The sequence below is a fragment of the Erpetoichthys calabaricus genome, chromosome 9, assembly GCF_900747795.2.
Source record: "Erpetoichthys calabaricus chromosome 9, fErpCal1.3, whole genome shotgun sequence".
NCBI classification, from domain to species: Eukaryota; Metazoa; Chordata; class Cladistia; order Polypteriformes; family Polypteridae; genus Erpetoichthys; species Erpetoichthys calabaricus.
Genome location: NC_041402.2, coordinates 176,832,758 through 176,854,357, shown reverse-complemented (window position 1 = coordinate 176,854,357; position 21,600 = coordinate 176,832,758). Strand labels below are relative to the sequence as shown.

Here is a 21,600-nt window from a genome sequence, read left to right as displayed (position 1 = left end):
TAGTGGACATGGTGTCATTTAAAAGCATAACATTTTCAAACCTGTTTAATCCAATTTAAAGTTGCAGAGGTTTGGAACCTGTCCCAGCAGCATTGGGTATAAGGCAGATACCAATAGTGGTCAAAGTGCCAGGCCTTCAGAGGGCCATAGGGGGCAATTTAGACCCAACAGTTTAGCTAACACACACTTCTTTGGGTTGTGGGAGGAAAACCCACAGGGACACTGAAGAGCATGCTAACTCCACACAGACAATGATGACACATTGGATTCAATCCTAGGACTTTGCAGTCATGTGGAAGCAGCAATGCTAGACACCATGCTGAAATATAGAATACAGTATGTTCTAAAGCAAGTAAGAAGTGATGACAGACATGTATGCTAAACATCCTGCTTAGACACATAAAGAAAAAGTGTGAATATTTTACTGTGTTTGAATTATTAAAACGAAGACCTTGTAGATGTTGTCAACTATTTGAAGATAAATGCTGCAGCAACAGAAAGCAAGCTATTAACACATACTGCTGTGGAATTTTTTACTTGCATAGAACAAATTCTCCTCGATATTTTTCTTTATGTCAAGTGAAACCTTTAAATGCTTCTCATTCTCACAGTTGTTTTTTCCTAACGACTCTACATAGAAATTGTGAACCTTTTGAACAGAGGTAAAATATTCCCAGGAAATAATCTCATGCACACCATCAAACAAAACAAAGAATAATATATGTGATTTTTATTTACTAGGCTACATGAAACATTTAAAACTCATTCATGAAGAGCCCTGTATCAGATTCTCTTCTTGATGGGCATCTGTGCTGGCAGGGTCCTATTAACTCTGAGCCATCAGAGTAAATGTGTGCTCTACTTGAACCATTTGATGAATTCTTTATCTGTTCGACATTATCGCCCAGTCTCTGTTAATAGGACATTTAGCTTCTCTATGTATATACGTAGTGCTTATTAGGTTTCAATGTGACATAGTGTGTCTTCCACTTGCTTGGTACAAGGAGTATATAGAAGAGTCCCTTGGTGAAATCTAATTGTGAAAGTAGATGTAAAAAAGTCTCATTTATAATCTGGCTGGCACTCCCTACTTTCTACTAAGACGCGTGAAGTAATTTCACTCTTTAAATTAGCTGACATAATCATGAGAAACATTGCATAGAATAAGAATGAACAAAGTGACAATGATCTACTAAGTCACTATATAAATAAATCCTGATCTAGTTGACAGGACAGTTAATTAATCTGCTCTGTGCACCTAGTCCGTGTAAATATTTTTTTATGTGTATATACAGTATTTCTTGCCATTATTTATGAGGCTGCCAAAATTCATTGGCAGAACAGTAAAATGCAGGTGGCTCACTGAAGTGTAACAGCACACAAGAAGTCCCATCAGGTCCCGGGAAGTGAGGCGAGAGATGCACTAACCTGATTGTAAAAATGTGCGGGCAGCTCACATCCAGCAGCGGTCCTCAAGTGCCATCCAGATTCTTCAACGTCTTACTTCAGAGAAATAAAACTCCAAATCCCTCCAATGAATGTATAACTTTCTGCTTTTGTTCTTGACAAATTATGTCTGATTGCACATAAATATCTAAAAAGCTGGAGGCAAGGTAGAAAGACCAAAAACAAGCCTAAGCAAAGTCTATTGTTAGTTGTGGGCGAGTGTAATTGAATGGTTTGGATTTGATTTTTTGGGGGGTAGTAGAGACGAGAATCTGAGATCAGCTGTTTTTTTTTCTTCCTTCTCTTTTTAGAAGGGGGCTTACTGAGTGAGAGGGGCGGGGGTGTTCTGTGTAACAGGAGAGGGTTCTTCTTTTTTTATGGCTAAACCTCTTAGACAAGGTGAGTTTTAATAGAAATGTCAGCACTTTGGATTCGAACCCAAGGGCCTTGGGGGCGTCCACACGCACACACACACAGAAAGCATCTTCATCTGGCCTCTTGTCCAAATCCCCTGCTAGGATTACAAAATTAACATCCTCTTTCCTCCATCAGCCACTCTCCTTAGATTCCTGAATGATTGCAACTCATTTGCAGCAAATTGGGAGGTGAATCCTTCCTGAGAGGAGATAAGAGCAATAGGAGCCTGTGAAAACTACCCTGCTCCCATCTGATAATGGCTCTCCCGGGACTCATTTGGATTCATCAGGCTGTCTAATTACTATTATTTGGTGCTTTGCTAATGTGCTCCACAAAAAAAAAAGTGCTTTGCAATAGAGCAGCAGAAACAGAAGGTGAACTTAAACTTATAGGAGTGATCAGAGTGCAAACCTAAACAACTTGTGGCCAGTGCTGCATACTACGCTATACAATCAAGGAAAGTTCGAAGGGCCATATCTTGGGCAGGTGGCCTCAAGAGTGTATGTTTGGTACTGGATCGGACTTATATGTGTTGTCAGTTTTAATATAGTTCCTTTCATACTGAACTAAGAACAATGGTCATATTTACCAGGGGCAATGCAAGCAGCTCATCTCATTTGTACTTAGTAGTCTGGCAGAGTCAGATTTAAAATGAAATGTTGACCAGGTGCCCGCTCCAGTTCTGGCAGTAAAAAAAGAAAACATAACTGGGTCATCTGCCCAGTGTGAGCAATAAGCTTCACTCAGTCTCATCACACCTATACCAAATGTGAATAAGTAAAAAAGCAGCAGAGTCCTGCTATCGGCAATGGATTGGAGAAGCACTTGCACAATTTTTGAGTCTTCAGTAGTGGCAAGTTAGAAGGACTTCTAAGCCTGAAGATGTAATCACCTTGATCGAAGCTTCTAGTGGAACTGGCTTCCTGCAAGCTTCAATGGGACTGCTGTCTGAAGGCTGAGGTACATTGGTATTCATCGAGTGCTTTCAGTAAAACACTTTTAATATCCTGAACCTGAGCCTTAGCCAGGTCCGGGAATGTATTCAGATTGGTTTATTTACATTTACAAGAATAACCCATCAGACACAAGAGTCTCAGATGTGGAAAAAGCCGAGGAGGAGATCCTGATAGTTGAACGCATTTTTCAAAAGGTTTTGAATTTATTTAAAAATTCAGCCCTTTGTAAATCTGTCATACATTATTAAATCTTTTACCTCAAAACTGATTAATAATCTCCATTTTAGCTTGACTAGAGAGTAAAGAATCAATTTTTGTTCTGAGTCCATCCATTTTCCAGGCTTTTTTCAATTAACTTTACAAAACAAACATTATGTCCCGTGTGTCTTTTTGAAACCTCATAGCCTGACTCAAATTACAGGCAGAGCCTCTTATGTAACATTTGTTGTGTTTGGTGTGCTGGAATTTGTCATTTTATGATATTTAGTAACGTGTGAGATAAGCAGTACATTTATGAGAATCACAGCCTTGCAGAGTTGACTTTTCTGGCTTTCTTTTGTACATGCCCTTGACTTACAATCTACCATTATATTCTAGATATAGCCTGTGTGAAAGAGGCTCTAAACAGGACTAGAAGGGTACAAGTGTTCAAAATGAGCCGCACATGTGTCTTGTCTGTTCTAATCAAAATCGGTTCCCATCAATACAAAGATACGCAATGCTGCCGGGTAGTCACTATTGTATGTATATACTTGGTGGCATACATCACTGGATACTTGCAGAAATGTGTGATCACTTGATCTAGCTAAAACAAGCAAGAAATTTATGTTTACCAGTACGGCTGAGCTAATGCAGCTCATAGACGTTTAACTGAAAAGCTTTTTCTGTTTCCAAGTATAAATGAGCTGCCCAGGCTGGCAGGCTTTTCCTCCACTGCTTTATCACACAGGTCTAGCTGGGAAACACATCACTCTTAAAGCTAAATTTGTAATCAGATTAACAGCCTATGTAAAAAAAAATAATGCAGCATGTGTGAAGAGGTAAAGGGCAATTTGCTTTAAATTTGGCATATAATACGAAGGGTAGCCAACCTGTAGTTTAAAAAAAATACCTGCATTATTATCTACAATAGCAGTCTCATTAGGCCGAAGTAACAGTGGTAGAAATTATTATTTATATATGTACTGTATTTCTAACCATCCATCCATTTTCCAACCCGCTGAATCCGAACACAGGGTCACGGGGGTCTGCTGGAGCCAATCCCAGCCAACACAGGGCGCAAGGCAGGAACCAATCCTGGGCAGGGTGCCAACCCACCGCAATACACACATATATATATATATATATATATATATATATATATAACATATATATATACACATATATATATATAATATATAGTGTAATAATGAATGTTTTAAGTTGAAAATGAAATGATTTATAATTGTTCCTTTAAAAAATGATAATTCCTGAAATCAATAAAAAGCCTAAAACTGTAGGTGAAGGATAACTCCAACAGTTCCCCGAGGCTACATCCCACAGTGGGTCTTGCTTGTCCTGTACTTCATTTGTATATCGAGATCTGATTTCAGGCCAAGATGCTAATTGAAGGTGACACTGATGCTTTTCAGACAGATGTGCTCACTTTTACACTGTGAAGGTCACACATAATGCCAAGGACTCCATTCACAATTTTAAAAGAAAAGTCTTTGAGAGAATAACAGTAAAAGCACACACTTTCACGCACACCCCATTATTTCATGTGTCCCATGCGCTAATCCAGTTTATAGGGGTCTCTGCAGCCGTTCAGAACCACAGTAAGCAATGAAACACCCAGAAGAGAAGTCACCATCTGCACTGTAACCTAAAGCCAATCACAGGTCACAAAAGGGACAGCCACCGCGACCACCCAAAATAGCGACACACTCCATCCTAGATTACTCTGCATTATTCTCAGTAGCTGTCCCATAGGGACAGACATGTCTGGTCCTGAAGGGCTGCACTGCCGGTTGGCTTTTGTTCCAGTTTCTTCATCTGAGTATGTTGTTACCTGAACATCTCATTTAATTAGCAGGTTTGTATCAGACCTTTGTCTGCAGCCTCACATTTTAATAATAGTGCAGCTTTTGATTTACTCTGAAAATGTGCTTATTGCTGCCGTGGCTTCTAGCGCAAAATAGTTCATACGTTTTCCCTCATTTTAATTCAGTGCTTGTGAATTTTAAGCTATTTTTAGTTTTGTTTTTCTTCCAAATGAGCAGTCAGTTAATAATAATGTACAAATAAAGAGGCATCCTAAATCTAACTTGATACCATTTTATCCTTTGTGTGCATTCATCATTTAAGTAGCTCTTTTAATCATTTTTTTTTTAATAAAGAAAAAAAAAAGCTGAGGTATTCACAAAATATTTCCTACATTTCCCAAGGAAAGTAAAATGTACACTGGCAGGAATTTTAGATACAGCATAATGATTACAGGAACAATGGGAACATCTAATTTAAAGGTACGTTCTGTTAACTACGAGAAACAGTTCCTAATTAAGAAGTTGGTAAGTTTTTAGGCACAGCTGTCCATTCTGCACAAACACCAACAAGATTGTAGTGTGTCCTGAGTACTGGTGGACCTTTGGAGAAGTGATGGGTATTTTAGGATTGGCTGGCCATTGCTGCAATTGACCAAAAAGAAAGTAAACTTCCATGTATCCTGGTGGGCTGTGGAGAGCATATTTGTGATTAGTATGTGTAATAGGTAGGCTTTTGTTATGTCCTCCTTTGCCTCTGAAAGACATCACTGGGTAGTGGGTTCATGGAGTATAGCTGAGAATATAGGCTACCATGGGACTTGAGGTGGGGTGATGATAACATGAAATTATAGGGCAGATGAAGTCTCCACCATTTGTGCAGGGCATGTGCCTCTCTTGAGGTGTGCATATATCTATAGCTAGTGGAAGTGGTGCTTGACATTGATACACAGGCTATAAGAGTCTTTAAAAGAAGGGAGAAAATGGCCTTATTTACAAAAGCTGGAAAAGGGGCCTGTGGTCATTCTCATATCTGTACCAAAAATCAGTTTCACTCCACACTCTAGCTATCCCCTAGAGTAAGAAATAAGTCAAGACACTTATGGGATGGGCTTCTTGGACACTGCAGAGAATCTGCACCCACCTCATTTGCATTTATTGATTTGATATAAAATTGTCTATGTCAAAAAGCCCTACATCCTTGAGACATACAGGTTTATTTAATTTAAAGTCACAGAAGTCTGCCCAATATCTGACTAGAAATTAAAAACCAAATAAATAATAAAGAGTCAGAGGCTGTGTGCATGCCTCCCTAGGAGAGGAGCGGGGACACCCGCTCAGCAGATTCTCCCGCCTTAGATGCTATGAAGGACCCCCAGGGTCAGATCTGCAGGTTTTTGTTTAAAAAAAAAAAAAAAAAGGCAGCCACACAATCACAACGGAATAATCCACTCCTGGTCTTCATCTTCAGGAGGCGCTTTATGCTGCCTGCCACAAATTATCTCGGAGTCTTTGGCAAAGCAGGAGGGCCGCAGAGCCTCACAGTCATTGGTGGGCACCCCAGATGCAGCCACGCAAGAGAAATAGGGAAGTAAAGCAAAGATAAGGAAGTGGCATAGGTTGAAGTAGCTATCAGCCGGCTAGTCACTTGGTTTTGGGCACCACAAGAATTTCATCGCCATCTCTGATGCTGTAAGAGTGCAGGGCTCGTGTACTATACTTCATCTCCTCTGGCCCGAAGGCATTTGCCACATCCTTGTCAATGTAGTAGAGCCGCATGCTGTTGGTGGACATCTGCACCACTGTACGAAGCTGCTTCTTTAGCTCGGCCACCGTCTGATCCAATCGAATACTCATCACCTCCACTTTGCCTTCAAAGTGAACCTCTACCTTGGCATTGCAACGGGGCCGAAGGTCAATGTCGGCTAGTGGTTCCAGTTTTCCATACTTATTGACCAAGCTCTTGTACCTTAGGGGGAAAAAAAGAAATCAGTGTGTTCATCATATGAGAGGCGCTCCTTATCAGTGTCAGGGAGAAAATTGTGTGTTGGTCAAGGTACCAAGGTAAGAGTAATATCCCTGGCAATCTGCAGGAGATTTTTAAGAAACTAAAGAGTTTAGATTGATCTCATTTTTTTAAACATTTTTTTCAGTGTGGCACTGACTGAACTTTTAAGTACCAATGACAAGACTTCATACAAGGTAACAATAAGCTGGCAAGTGGACCCCTATATGAAGAAAACAAAAGTAATGTAAAAAACTGCATGAGCACCTCTTTCTGTTTCAGACAGCCCTCAACAACCCCTACCATTGGTGTGCACTAATATGCAAACCTTGAAACCTTACCTTGAAAGGCACTACATAAATAAATGATGCTCTGCAGAGCTTTGCTGCACGTGCCAGTGCTCTGTGATGATTCCACATGGAAAATGGTGGCCTCTCTCGTAATTAACCTTTCAGTGTGAAAGCGGCAAGCAAACATAAACCTAGGTCTCCACTCTCTGCTGCTTCAGTGCTATCACCCTATCACATCTCATCTTAAATCCCTAACACCCCCCCCCCCCACCACCACCACCACCACCACACACACACACACACACAGTCTCTGTGACTTAAAGAGTCTCACATTACACAAAGCTGTGGGGCTATGCTTTGAAACACTCTTAGCTCCAACATGGGACTCAATAACGGACTTGGTAAGGGGATAGGCTGCTATGACCTGGGAAAGTGGCATCCAGTCAAGAAACGTTAAAAGCCAAGTGAAATAGCAGACAACCCACATCCCCCCCACATTACCCTCCCACCCACCCCCTCCACCACCATCATCACCAGCCACAGGTGCCACCATTGTCTGCTGGCCTGCAAGACAGGAAGAAAGGCCCCATTGTCTGTGACTCAGCTCTGATATTTAAGGAACTGCATGGCGTGGCCCTGTCGGTCTGTCACTGTTCCATGAGACCTGCCAGTAACCTGGGCTCTGGGGAAACTGCCATGGCGCCACAAAGCTTTGCCCCAGAATACCATGGGGGCTCTCAGAGTATTAATGACACTGGGGTCAATATGGGAATTGGGGGACGAAATAAAAGTTCCTTAACACAGCTGCCTTGCTTTCCAGTCACATGGCAACACTTGATTACATCTGTAAATAACCACCATCTAGGGTTGGAGGGGGGGGGGGGGGGTTTGGGTTTAGGGGGGTGTCTCATCACCAGTTCTATACCTATTCCAGTACTCCTGTCTGTAGTACTTGGCTGTGGCTCATTTTTAACAGCTTAGAGGACAGGTCAAAATAAATGTGCCACACTAATGTCAACATAAATTCCCTCCCTGTACAGTATATACTGTATGCTCCGCTCCTAAAAGTACCTACTGTAATTGGCATCAAATGGCCACTCTACCCACGCATTTACAATGGAAGCTGTATAATCCAACTAAACAACCTCCTCAACATTTCCACTTAGCTCCATTTCCTACCAAACAAACAGGCCACTATGGCTCCAAAAACCCAGCTCACATGACACAGTTAAACTCTGATCTTTGGCACCACTATACTAGGTGTTCAACAAATGACTACTGCTCTGCTGGGGCTGAAGCTTTGAGACTGCGCCTGCTGATCATTTACACAATTCATTCCCTAACGCAGGTGAAATGCTTGAAAGAATAGAAGTCTTTTTGATCTTTTTTGTTGCCCCCCCTGTAGCCCGATTACATATTTCTCCTGCCTGTTTGCCTACACTTGACATTACCAATTAGGTTCCACTAGGTGGCTTAGGATGATGATGTGAAGTAATCCAGTGTTCTTTTGTACCATGTTCACCTAACCTAAATTTCTCCCTTCTATCTCTGCTTAGAAACATTGTTTCTGCAGCTCAAGAAAGCACAGAAGCTCTGTACTGAGCATGCAGCCTTTGGGTCAGGTGTCAAGCAGGCCCTGCTTGGCGTTTCAGCGACCCCATCCAAAAACGCACTTAAAGAGGCTGGACTCCTAATTGGAAATTGCAGCTTCTTCTCATAAAAAAGGAACATCGCTCTCTTGTTACAAGGAGACCGTTAAGGAGTCCCTGGGCCACTGTGCCCGGTGCTGATCTCCCATATCACTTTTCCCAATCAATCTGGTTCTTACAATAGCTCCTTTGATCGTTGGTGACTAGGCCTATTGTATCCCAAAGGTTAGTGCCCAGCTGCTGGACTGCCAAACCAAAGACAGATTTGCCCTGCTCTAAGGTTAGGCTCACAGTCAACTGATGTAGGGCCGCCTGGCCCCCATAGGTAGTTTTCTTCCCTGGTATCTTCATAATTATCAGTAACAAAACCTTAATAGCCTATGTTCACTGTACTTTACCTATTTGCCCCAACACAGCCTTAGGCAGCTCCACAAACTTCCCGTAAAACCCCGCCCACCACCACAAATCCTGGCAAGTCTATTGGCAAGAATGCCTGCTCACTCTTCTCCGCACTGACATGGTACACTATGCAGGTACTTACTCAACAGTCGGCCATGTATATATTTATTTCCATAAAGCTTCTGAAGCTGAACAGTGCAGTTTTACAATGGCTGTCCTGATTACCTCTCATGTCTGCACTCCACTTTATGAGTCTGTCAGAGTTAAGATAGAATTTTTCTTCGCCCTCTAGCAGACCACTGTTTACTTCAAGAAACATGAGCCCCTCTCACCACTCATTGCAAACTTAGTGTTTTTAAAAACTGTGCCTTCTTGTTTCCAGGAAGTGACAATACAACTTTTTCAGTGTATAATGTAAACCAAGATGTATTAAAGTCACTCTTCACTAAATCAGTGACCCAGGTACTAGTCTGTCTCACCTGCATGGTTGCTCCTCCTCTGGAAAATCTGAATAATAGCGGATGAAGAATCTTTCTGCATCTTCCCTCTCACCGTCTGTTACCACACTGCCATTTAGTACAGAAACAGAAGGCAAACTGTGGCAGAGAAAAAAGGAACAGTCATTGAGCCGAAATTCCCTGTCAAGATGTGACACCATGTGGCAGCACACACACACACACACACAAGATGACACATAAGAGGGAGTTGGAACCTTGGGATAATAAGGTTCTTATTTTACCAATCATGTTTTACTTAAGTCTACATACACATACACACACACACACATACATACACATGCAGTTTTACAGTGCACTGCAGCAAATTAGTAAGCCACCTACTGAGCAATTATGAGGTTCCTTCGCTCTGTATTAGTGTAGGTCTGCAGTAGAGGGATGCCTTGCAACCGCACCTCCTCCAGCTTTGGGAACAAGTTCAGCTTCTCGATGTCCTCCCAGTTGCTTAAACCTGGCAGTCAGACAAAAGGGAACGCACTGAGTGTTTTGCTTTTAGAATGTAGTACTATACTGGATAACGACTTGTTCTCAGACTTAAGGACTGCTCATCTTAATAAGCAACAGTACTATTCTCAAAGTCTTAGAACTGAAAATCCGGTGCCAACTTGTCACCCTAGTATTACATTTGTATATCATCAAGCCCCGTGGTTCCAGGTTTATTCTTGGATGCCTTTTCCAGTAATACCAATCCTGCTATTTAGGTTCACCAAGATGCTCCAAGTCAAATGCTGGATTTTGAGTTGGTGCTGGACTGGTTTGTTCATCTAAAACAAGACTGCATGATGTTAGTTGCACAGCTTTTTTTCTTGACAGCCACTAGAGCAGGGGTTCTTAACCTGAGGTCAGGGGGTCTGTGAGGGTCAGATAAAAGTAAACATTTATATTTACTATTGTAGCTGCGTTTTCCCAAAGTTTCTAAAATTCTGCAGCTCTAACTCAAATAAAAATGGGATTCAGCAAAGGCCTGACGTGCAGAAATGATTCCACAGACAAAATATCTTCGTTTTTAAAAGTTTAGTTAAGTTTCAAAGTACCCTAAGTTCTTGTCTATAAGCCGCGGCTTATCTAAGGAAAAAAGTTGTGAAAATGAAAAAATAGAATATCGGCTTATACATAAGTCCGGCTTATACATCCATCGCGGGGGTTGCGTTCCAGAGCCACCCGCGAAATAAGAATATCCGCGAAGTAGAAACCATATGTTTATATGGTTATTTTTATATTGTCATGCTTGGGTCACAGATTTGCGCAGAAACACAGGAGGTTGTAGAGAGACAGGAACGTTATTCAAACACTGCAAACAAACATTTGTCTCTTTTTCAAAAGTTTAAACTGTGCTCCATGACAAGACAGAGATGACAGTTCCGTCTCACAATTAAAAGAATGCAAACATATCTTCCTCTTCAAAGGAGTGAAGCAAACAAATCAATATGTCTGTTTGGCTTTTAAGTATGCGAAGCACCACGGCACAAAGCTGTTGAAGGCGGCAGCTCACACCCCCTCCGTCAGGAGCAGACAAAGAGAGAGAGAGGGAGAGTTTGTTTTTCAGTCAAAAATCAATACGTGCCCTTCGAGCTTTTAAGTATGCGAAGCACTGTGCAGCATGTCTTTTCAGGAATCAGCTTTACAAAAGATAGCAACATGAAGATAATCTTTCAGCATTTTTAGACGAGCGTCCGTATCGTCTAGGTGTGCAAACAGCCCCCCTGCTCAATCCCCATACGTCAGGATCACAGATAGTCAGCTCAAGAGAGACAGAAAAGTAAGTTGGGTAGCTTCTCAGCCATCTGGCAATAGCGTCCCTTGTATGAAATCAACTGGGCAAACCAACTGAGGAAGCATGTACCAGAAATTAAAAGACCCATTGTCCGCAGAAATCCGCGATATATATTTAAATATGCTTACATATAAAATCACAATTTAAATGACCGCTACGCGCTAGTGTTGACTCGGCGACGCCCAGAGCAGAAAGAACGCGCTCCGGCCGCTCCAACCGCGCCATGCGGGGAGTGAGAGAGACGCCAATATCTCACACTCTCTCCCCCTTAAAGAAATTAAATGGGCGCGAGTGAGACCACTGACCTCCCTCCCTTCTATTAGTTATAGGTTATAGTACGTTCGGCTTATCCATGAGTCCGGCTTATCTATGATACGATTTTATTTTAAAAATTCGTATGATTTTTGGTCTCCGGCTAATACCTGAGTCCGGCTTATAGACAAGAACTTAGGGTAAAACAGTTCACACAAAAAAAAGAAAATTAAAATAGCAAAAAAGAAAAAATTATAATAAGAAAAATGTAGTTCTAAGCTTAATCTTGTTACATTTTAAATCGTTACTAATTACTTATAATTTTTGAACCATTTTAAAATGGTCAGAAAACTGTATGCTTATCCCATTTCTAACTTAAAATGGGTTTATCAAGTCCCTCTTTACTGGGACCTGTTCTAAACACAACTGAATCTATCACACTGTTTCTCAGTTATAGTAAGAAGATTCTATATCTTGCTAACTTATAGGGGGAAAAGACTATACCATTGTCTATGACTATGGAAGAAATTATATTCTATTCAAATAAAGCAAACATTAATATGAGTTTAATTCAAAACTTTAACTTTCTAAGATTGGCTCTTACAACTGTACAGCCTGGTCCTGTTGATTCAGAGTAGATGTAATAGCAGTACTAGTAGTAATGGTAGTAGAACACGTAGTAGTAGTAGATCTGTTCATTTGCACAAGAGGATTGTATTTCATAATTACAATGAGTGGCCATTACTTTTTGCATAAAAAAGGAGTGTTTTTTTAGATTGTTTACTTTAAAGTTTAATAATACTTTTTGTATGTCATATATGTATGAAACAATAAAATCTCGATAAATAAACTACATTATATTCATTGCATGCAAAGTTGTTTTAATGTGAATACTTCTGGGGAAGGGGGTGTCCATAGCTTTCTTCAGATTGTTAAAGAGTTCTGTGACTCAAAAAAGGTTAAGAATCACTGCACTAGACAGAACAACAAGTGAGGCAGTTCTTTTATTAGAATACACCCACCTCACGGTAGTGAATGTGTGCTTATTATAAAACTCAACCCCAGAGGATGGGCAGCTCTTACCACCTTTAGTCCTTATAGAGATCTTAGCATTCCCATGGCACACAGGCAAAAAAAAAAACTTGCTGTACTGTAGGTGTTAGGCAACTGAGGCAATGGTGGGCTTGGTGTGTCTACCCCTCCATAATTTAAAATGTAATTGCTTGCAAGATGAGGATCTTGTTTCTGCACATTCCCATAACAGAGCTGTCGTCTGCCACGGGGGTTATCTATCTAATGATGTTGTAACCTAAATAGTAATTTCCTGAGAAGAAAACGCCTCTGCAGCCATGCACGACGTGTCCTTCTACTTTATCAGATCGAAAGAAAGGGTAGGTGCCTATGGGAGTAGGTAATTACTTTTCCCAAAGGACTGTATAGCAGGCAACTTGGAAGAGGGGGGAAAAAGGAAAATTATGCAGAAAAGCAGTTGGCAAACACTGCCCAGAAAAGTAGCTTACAAGGGTTGAGAAAAATAATTATGTGTTTTGAACTGAGGCTGTATTGGGCATCAAGGTCAAACACTTAACTACAGGGCCCCAAAACTGTGGAATGATTGCTTTGCCAGGGTAAGGAATGTCTTATCACTATCAGAATTGAAATCCAGGCTTTAGTCGAGCATACACCAATAGTGATTGCAGCTATTGTTTACACTGTTAATATCCATCCATCCATTTTCCAACCCGCTGAATCCGAACACAGGGTCACGGGGGTCTGCTGGAGCCAATCCCAGCCAACACAGGGCACAAGGCAGGAAGCAATCCCGGGCAGGGTGCCAACCCACCACAGCTGTTAATATCCCAAACATGTTAATTATTTACTCATGATTTCATCAATCAATACGAACTGTAATGGACTGTCCGTCTCCTATTCTGCTGGTTGCTGCACCTTTGAAATGCTATGACTCCTGGACATTAAATGACACATAAGAGGGAGTTGGAACCTTGGGATAATACGGTTCTTATTTTACCAATCATGTTTCACTTAAGTCTACAGTTCTGGATTTCATCACCTGTTTCTAAAGTTGTAGAGCAGCACTTCTCAACCTTTATGGTCTTGCGACCTAGTTTTACCTTTTTAAGTTAACTGACGACCCTTAATCAAATAGTGGGGTGGTTCACCCTTGTGAAAATGAGTGTGATTGGAAGGAGGGGGTGTCCCTTCTCATGAAAAAAGCACACTTAGAGATGGGATAAAGTATCACGTAGCACTTTTGATCGCTTCAGCAGGTGGCGGCAGCTGAAACACCCACTAATGATGGCAGCCTGTGACCCAGTGGTTGAGAAACACTGTTGTAAAGAGCAGGACGGACAACAGTTTGAATTTGGTGACTAGAACTGTCTGTTAAAACTGACCATGGCCTCTACTGCCAGTTACATCCACATATTGTATAAATGAAAGTTTATAATGCCACAGTGTTGCTTTGTTTATGTATTCAAATGTTGAACATTTAGTACTTTACTCTTAATGAATTATACAATCATAGGAAAAAGTAAGTACCCCAGATGAAATGTGTTTTATTTTTTACATATATGGACTTCATTTAAACAGTATAAAGATTATATAACAAATATCGTGCCACTTTTACATTTTATAGTCCATTGTATACTTTAAATAAACATAAATGCAAACTCATGTGGAAAAAGTTATGCCACCCCTCTATTTTTCAAAACTTCACATGCCTAAAATTAGAATCAGGTGCAAAGGACTAGAATATCATTAGATAGGATCATGGACAGACCTATCTTATTAAACCTCAGACGTTTAGTTTACTCTTTGATGCTGAAGTGTGTGTTATCACCATGCCCAGATCTAAAGAACTCTCTGAGGCCTTCAGAAAATGGTTGTGGATGGCCAATGAGTCTGGGAAGGATTTTAAAAAAAGATCACCAAACAAATAAAAATCATTCATTTCACTGCCCAGATGATCATCTAACAGTCAAACAACTGATAGGAGCATAACACAAGATCCTGAAAGAAGTCTAAGAGCCCCCGAATTTCATCAGATAATCTAAATGTGACTCTTGTCACTGCTAATGTCAAAGTGCTGGAGTCTACCATTAGAATATGACTGCGTAAACAAGATCTACATAGAAGATGTGCCAGGAGGACACCTTTGCTGTCCAGAAAGAACACCAGGGTTAGACTATAGTTTGCCCATCAACTCCAAGGCAAAGACCAGACCTTCTGGAACAATGTGCTGCTCTAGGCAGATGAGACAAAGTTAGAGTTACCCGTCCACAGTGCCAGAAGACATATTTAGTAAAAACCAAAGACAGCATTGGACCAGAACCTGAACCAAAGGTAAAGCAAGGTGGTGGGAATGATATGGTTTGAGCCTGCTTTGCTGCATTAGGGCTGGGCAGCTCACCATCACAAAATCCACTATGATGCCTTTAGTGTACCAGAGGGTACTTCAGGAGATCATCTGTCAGAAGAATGAAGCTCAACTGAAAATGGACCCAGCAACATGACAATCCACAAAGGAAAGATTAAAAAAGAGAATGGCCAAGTTAAAGCCCAGATCTGAGCAACATCAAGATGCTTTTGGGGGATGTGAAACAGGCTGGCTGTGCATGCAAGACACCCCTAAAACGTCACACAAGTGAAAGAATACTGCATGGAGAAGTGGGGAAAAACCTTCACCCAGTCGATGTCAGAGTCTGGTAGACAGTTACAGGAAATGCTCCACTGAGGTTGTTTCTGCCAAAGGGGGCAATACCAGCTACTGTATTAGAACCAAGGTTGTAATTACTTCTTCCACAGATGGAAATGGCATATCTGTTCATCCATCCATCCATCCATTTTCCAACCCGCTGAATCCGAACACAGGGTCACGGGGGTCTGCTGGAGCCAATCCCAGCCAACACAGGGCACAAGGCAGGAACCAATCCCAGGCAGGGTGCCAACCCACCGCAGGCATATCTGTTCATTTTTTGTTTAATAAATTATTGCAAAGTCACACTTTTCTCCCAATCACATCACCTTTATCTAAATGAAGATCAAATCTCGATATGTCCACATATGTTACAAACAGTTTATGTTTCATATGTACTTACTTCTTCACATGTCTGTATAAGTAAACACATGTAAGCACTCATAGGCTGTAATCAGTGATGTACAAGTACAAAAACTCAATCCCTGAACACATACATGTTGTTGGTTGGTGCTATCACAGGTGGTCCTAATATACGCCTGACATCTGGAGTAGGCTTATACAGTTTGGTAACACAAGCAGGAGCCCAAGTGTACAGGAGAGGGGAGTCTGTTCATTCTTACACATCTAAAAAGCCAAGATTGGCAGGGTTTTTAACTAGTTTTGAGCAGCTGAAAACCTTTCTGTCAAGGCTCAAGAAAGGTTTTGTACGTGTATGCTGACATATTCAGATAGTTTTGCTGAACGTTGATAAAAGATTGCATTGAATGTTGTAGGACCAGAAAAAAAAAATCAGACAAGCAAAACATCGCCTGTCCATTACAGATTGGGACCATTAACCCAATCAGCATCCCAGGACTCTTACCTGAGTTGTGTAGATTGATGGAGCGCAAACTGGGGAAAAGCCTACTTAATGTATCACCACTGTCACCGATCCCATTCAAGTGATTGTTGGCCATCACCAAGGTGTCCAGTCCAGGAAACATAGCCCCAAACTTGCGCACCTCCTTCCAGTCGTGTAGGTTGTTGTCAGTTATGTGAAGCAGTCGCAGGGTAGGACAGGTGACAGAGCAGGTGGGCACAGCATCATATTCATTAAGGCACAAGAACAGTTCCTCCAACCTGAACCAAGATGTACAACAACATTGTTATAGTACCTTGCACCATTGCATAGCAACATGCAGATAGAAGATATCCATACAGAGTCACAATCACCTAAAAACATAAACATGCAGATGTTCACTCAAGCTCAGGCACATTCAACACACACAAGCAAACACACATTTTCAGGAAAGCGAAGATATATATGCATGGTTATACACTGTCAAGTCACATTTCAGATTGATTATACATGTCAGTTCACTTTTGATTTACTTAAAACTCAATAACTGAGACATCACTGCAACTATCTACATGGATATGAAGTGAGCACTGCAGCAGTGAACATTCGTAATACAGTTTCCTACTCTTCTCTTATACAAACACAAGATGCAACCTGCAAGTTTTGAGGATACGCTCTTTTTCCGAATCTATAAAGTAAAAGTAGCACCCAAACCCCACCAATGCTCTTACTCTGGGGTCTCGCTGATGAGGATGTGCATAGTCTTCCATGACACTTTGGTGTTATTAAGGACGAGACGTCGCACTCCCACAAAGGCCTCTGCGCACTCCCGATCCAGCACAGCCTCATGCAGGGGATTGGAACTAATGTTAAGGAAGTCGAGATGTGGAATTTGGGACACAATCTTGCTGATCTATGACAAAATGAAAGGTGTGGAAAAAAGGCTATAAGACCCGCTTGCAGTCACAGCACCCTATGGGTGTCCGCTTTCCTCTAACATCTCCTCAGCTGGTTTTCTGGGAGGACAGCTTTCAGTGCTCACCTCATGCCAGTCCTGTAGCTTGTTGTCAGACAGGTCCAGCTCCGAAACATGTGAGCAGAAAGCAGCAATTTCACTCTCATCTCCAGCACATGTGATTCCGCAGCTATTCAGAACTAGAACGCTTGGGAGGTTGAGGCGGTCTGATGAAACAAAGCAGAAACAGTAACTTGTCTAATCTATAAAGGAAGATGCTCTGTGATCCCCTGCCAATAGTGCTGCCTTTCCAATTCCTAAATCATGTTAGCGAGACTTTGTCAAGGCCTTCAGATAAATATCTCATCAACCTCCTCCAACAGTAACTCCTCCAACTTTGCTTTCTTCTTCAATAGTACAGACACATCATTGTACCTGTAGATCTATCACTGACATGTCCACATCAACACAACAGTTTCACACCACTGCTGCTTAAAGTAGGCCCAGTAAGAAATAATCACCTTTCATTGGGGAGCCCTGAGGGCCAGGTGGCACCACAACACCCATCCCTGGACCCCGACGGTAAGGGAAGTTTTCTGGGCTGTACTTCTCACTGATGACCTGCATGAAGCTGCGCCCACCCTCGTCCTCCATCTTCCACTCTGCTGCAGCTACTGCTGGGCCTCCCCGTCTGTGAGGCCAAAGTGGCAAGGAAGCCAGACACCCACAGAGGTGAGGCAGAGAAGACAACACTAAAGAGAGAGAGCAAGAAGAAAGCATCATGTCAGTAGACTCTCCATATCTGAAAGACAACAAGAGAAGTTGACCGCAGTGTCTGGTGGGAAGGGTCTGCAAATTCTAAGGGAGCACACTAGATGCTGATTAACAGTGATATATGCCACAAACACCACCCACAATCTTCCATCCCCAAACTTCTCTCCATTTACCAGTGATCTCACTAAACCATGTGAAAGGTATGTGTGCCATACACATCAGTTAGAGAGTCATGGCCTATGCCATGTCTTTTACCAACGTCTTTCAATCTGTCTTTATTGCACTTATCTTCTCTTTGGCCTTCATGTTTAGGACACTTTTGTCTTAGAAAAATGTAGAGCAGGAAGAGGAATGAGACTTCTTATCACTGGAGAATTTGGAGCATATTCTGTGCTGCCGTGAGTCCTTAGACCTGCTGTATAAATTCTAAATTATACCCCGAGTGTTGCAGGACACATCCACATCCTCCCCATGTGCAGCATGCACACTGTGACCCACGATATTTCAGACATGGAAGAACATGTGTCATACTGGAAAATGCCTTACAATAAATGTCACTAAGAGATGAGTGTCCTGGTACCTAACCGTGTGTGACATGACTCACTGAAGGTCCCCAAAATGTACACTGAAATTGCTGATTGAATCAAAAACACAGCAGGATGCCGGTCTTGTTCCAGGTGGCTGCTCTTCTCAGATAGTCTAGTACTCTGCTGCTTTTCATTGTCTTTGCTCAAATATACAGAAAGGGAAAGCAAGATGATAATCTCCAAAACAGAACCTCACTAACGATATTAAGTATGTAATGATATTACTATATAATTGTAAAGAATTATTATTATTAAGTACCAATGTCCATTGCTGTAAGGCCAATTATGCACATCTGCGCAAGTTACCATGGCAAAACTCTGCTGAGTATGCAAAACCTGGCAGGATCTAATCTATGTATATAATTCACTAAGTCCATGGCAAGCAAGACGCACACAAGACAGCCACGCCCGCCAACAATTCACTAAACAGCCGACCATGGCGCGAGAGCGAAAGCATTTGCCAACAATGTGTTCATTAATCAAGAACGAAAGTCGGAGGTTCGAAGAAGATCACATACCGTCATAGTTCCGACCATACACGATGCCGACTGGCGATCCGGCGGCGTTATTCCCATGACCCGCCGGGCAGCCAACCGGGTAACCAAAGTTTTTTGGGTTCCGGGGGGAGTATGGTTGCAAAGCTGAAACTGAAAGGAATTGACGGAAGGGCACCACCAGGTGGACTCAACACGGGAAACCTCACCCGGCCCGAACGTGGCTCACAGGTGCATGCGACTGAGGCGGTGTGTGGAAAATGAACAGTCAACTTGACTCACAAGTGCATGTGGACTGTACACAGACGAAAGCAATTCAGGTGAGGAGTTGGGGGCGGACACATGAGCAGGCAGTGCGTACTGAACAATGACTAAGAGATGACTAAAGAAATCGGCAGACTAGAATGGCGGGGGCGGAATGGGCGTCAGACGATCGAACTTGCCTATCTAGAGGACGTAAATGTCCTAACACGGGTTCCGTAGGTGAACCTGCGGAAGGATCGTTACCGGTTGTGCCGACCCGTCGTTGGACGGTTAGGACCCGAAACCTCTCGGGCCCGCTTCCCCGCCCTCTCTCCAGAGTTCCATCTTTGCATTCACTTACAGTCGTATCCTCAAACCAACCCCATTTGGACAACTGTGTCTTTCAGGAAGTGTTCACCCATCAATACATAATTATGCGGCGGTTGGCTAGTCAATAATATTTTAGAATAAGAAGAAATAATTATTTCCGCATTTCTTTTCCTTCTCCATTTATCTTTTTTGCCCTAGTAAACTCAACAATTTAGGCATGTTTACAACCCTTTAGTATTACTCCTCTGGCAATGCTCTCCTTCTCAGGGGTGGGGTTTGATTTGTTTTAGATCAATTTTTACAAAAAATAGGATTGATTTGCACGGAGTGATTGCAATAAAATTAATAAAAAAAAAAAAGATTGTAATGTACCATGACACACCTAAGCTCATGAGACAGTACTCACTGCCTCCTTGTTTCACAATTCCTCCAAGCATCCTTCTAAACCCCAGGGGATTGGAAGAAGCTGTTGAGAGGCAGAAGGTGAACTTCGGAGATGTGCAAAGGCTTCAGTGGAGTCTTCAGTGCTGTGCTACCTTGAAGCATACGAGTGGTGCTCATTGAAGAAACGTTCAGCGCAGTGGAAACGGATACAGATAGCTAAATGTCAAGGTCTCCTTCTTCACACCTCTCCATACAACTCCAAGTGGGTTGAAAAGATGGTCTAAACTTTAGATAATGTACCATCTTTTCAACCCACTTGGAGTTGTATGGAGAGGTGTGAAGAAGGAGACCTTGACATTTAGCTATAATGTACCATCTTTTCAACCCACTTGGAGTTGTATGGAGAGGTGTGAAGAAGGAGACCTTGACATTTAGCTATCTGTATCCGTTTCCCCTGCGCTGAACGTTGCTTTAGATTCTAAAGCAAATGGCAAAAACGGAACTGGGAAAACCGTCTTATAATCTTTGCTTTTTAAATTGCCTTGAGATGGCATTCACTGTTAAAGTGAATAAAGTGATAAGGAGTAAAGACTGGCTGATTGAAAGGTAGCAATCAATACAAGTGCAACGCAGCCATCAGTTTGTCAGCGGGGTTCCAACAACCAGATGCCACCATAACTTGGTTGGATGGACTGTATGTTCTTGCATGCTCATAACAAGACTGCCTCTTTTGGCTTCCCCTTCACTATAGGAGGAGTTCTACTGGCAGGCACTAAGAATCACATCAACTGAACACATGCATTTATCAACAGAAAATAAAAAGTGCCCCGCATGTCCCAGATGAACCCTTAACAGCACACCAAGACTGCAAGCGTACAGCTCTCAGCCTCTGTGCATAAAGTGCCTACACTGCATTTTCTGGCTGAAACATCTCCTCCTAGCGGCACTGCCCTGATGGCTTCGTGCTCCGACTACTTCAGAGAATTCTTTTTTCCCCCCACTGCTGTCCAGCCTTTCTCCTGCCCATGCGTAAAAGCAATTTAAAAGCACAGTACCTGCACTTCCAAGCTGCCTGTGTGTCCGTGCCGAGTCCTCAAGCCAGGCGACCCACAAGGGAAGACTGAAAAAAGAAGAACAACTTGTCACCTCACAAGCTGCCTCTGCTCTTGAGGGATGGCAGTTGGAGTTGCTATGGAAACTCAGTTTGTGTCAGAGGGTGGAGACGGCAGTGTTTCAAAAACTTCACTTTGCTTTTCTTTAAAAAGTTGCCTGCTAACGACCTGAAAGCGCTGCTCCCTCCCTCGGCTTTCCCTCCTTTCTCGTCTCCTTCCCTCCGCAAAGCCATTACACTGCTGCAGCTCAACGCAGTTCTCTTGTTCTGCAGAACAGGTTCTGCCTGTGGCACTCTACCAGGATTTGTCATTTGTTTGCACTTTTTTTTTTTAAAAAAACAATGTGACATTAAGAAGAGACCACTTGTGCCTCACAACCTACAAGTCGTGACACTTCAATGTAATTATATCTATTTACTTCTTACACAGACACGTGTATCC

The 21,600-nt window shown here is 42.2% G+C and overlaps 2 protein-coding genes across 2 annotated transcripts in view; one reads left to right on the top strand and one right to left on the bottom strand.

Annotated features, from left to right (window-relative positions):
* Nucleotides 1-21,600, top strand: part of LOC114656856 (40S ribosomal protein S25) — a 1,002,297-nt gene that overhangs the window by 694,689 nt on the left and 286,008 nt on the right. The window lies entirely within an intron of this gene.
* The window catches only part of tecta (tectorin alpha), an 89,581-nt gene that overhangs the window by 55,996 nt on the left and 11,985 nt on the right, over nucleotides 1-21,600 (bottom strand). The window contains exons 2-10 of the mRNA XM_051932253.1: nucleotides 21,103-21,167; nucleotides 17,757-17,987; nucleotides 17,323-17,462; nucleotides 17,012-17,193; nucleotides 16,305-16,561; nucleotides 10,023-10,149; nucleotides 9,663-9,779; nucleotides 6,488-6,809; nucleotides 3,584-3,624 (exon numbers count right to left, since the gene is read on the bottom strand). Of these exons, the coding sequence (XP_051788213.1) occupies nucleotides 3,584-3,624; nucleotides 6,488-6,809; nucleotides 9,663-9,779; nucleotides 10,023-10,149; nucleotides 16,305-16,561; nucleotides 17,012-17,193; nucleotides 17,323-17,462; nucleotides 17,757-17,987; nucleotides 21,103-21,167 (1,482 nt within the window). The remainder of the gene's footprint in view (nucleotides 1-3,583; nucleotides 3,625-6,487; nucleotides 6,810-9,662; nucleotides 9,780-10,022; nucleotides 10,150-16,304; nucleotides 16,562-17,011; nucleotides 17,194-17,322; nucleotides 17,463-17,756; nucleotides 17,988-21,102; nucleotides 21,168-21,600) is intronic.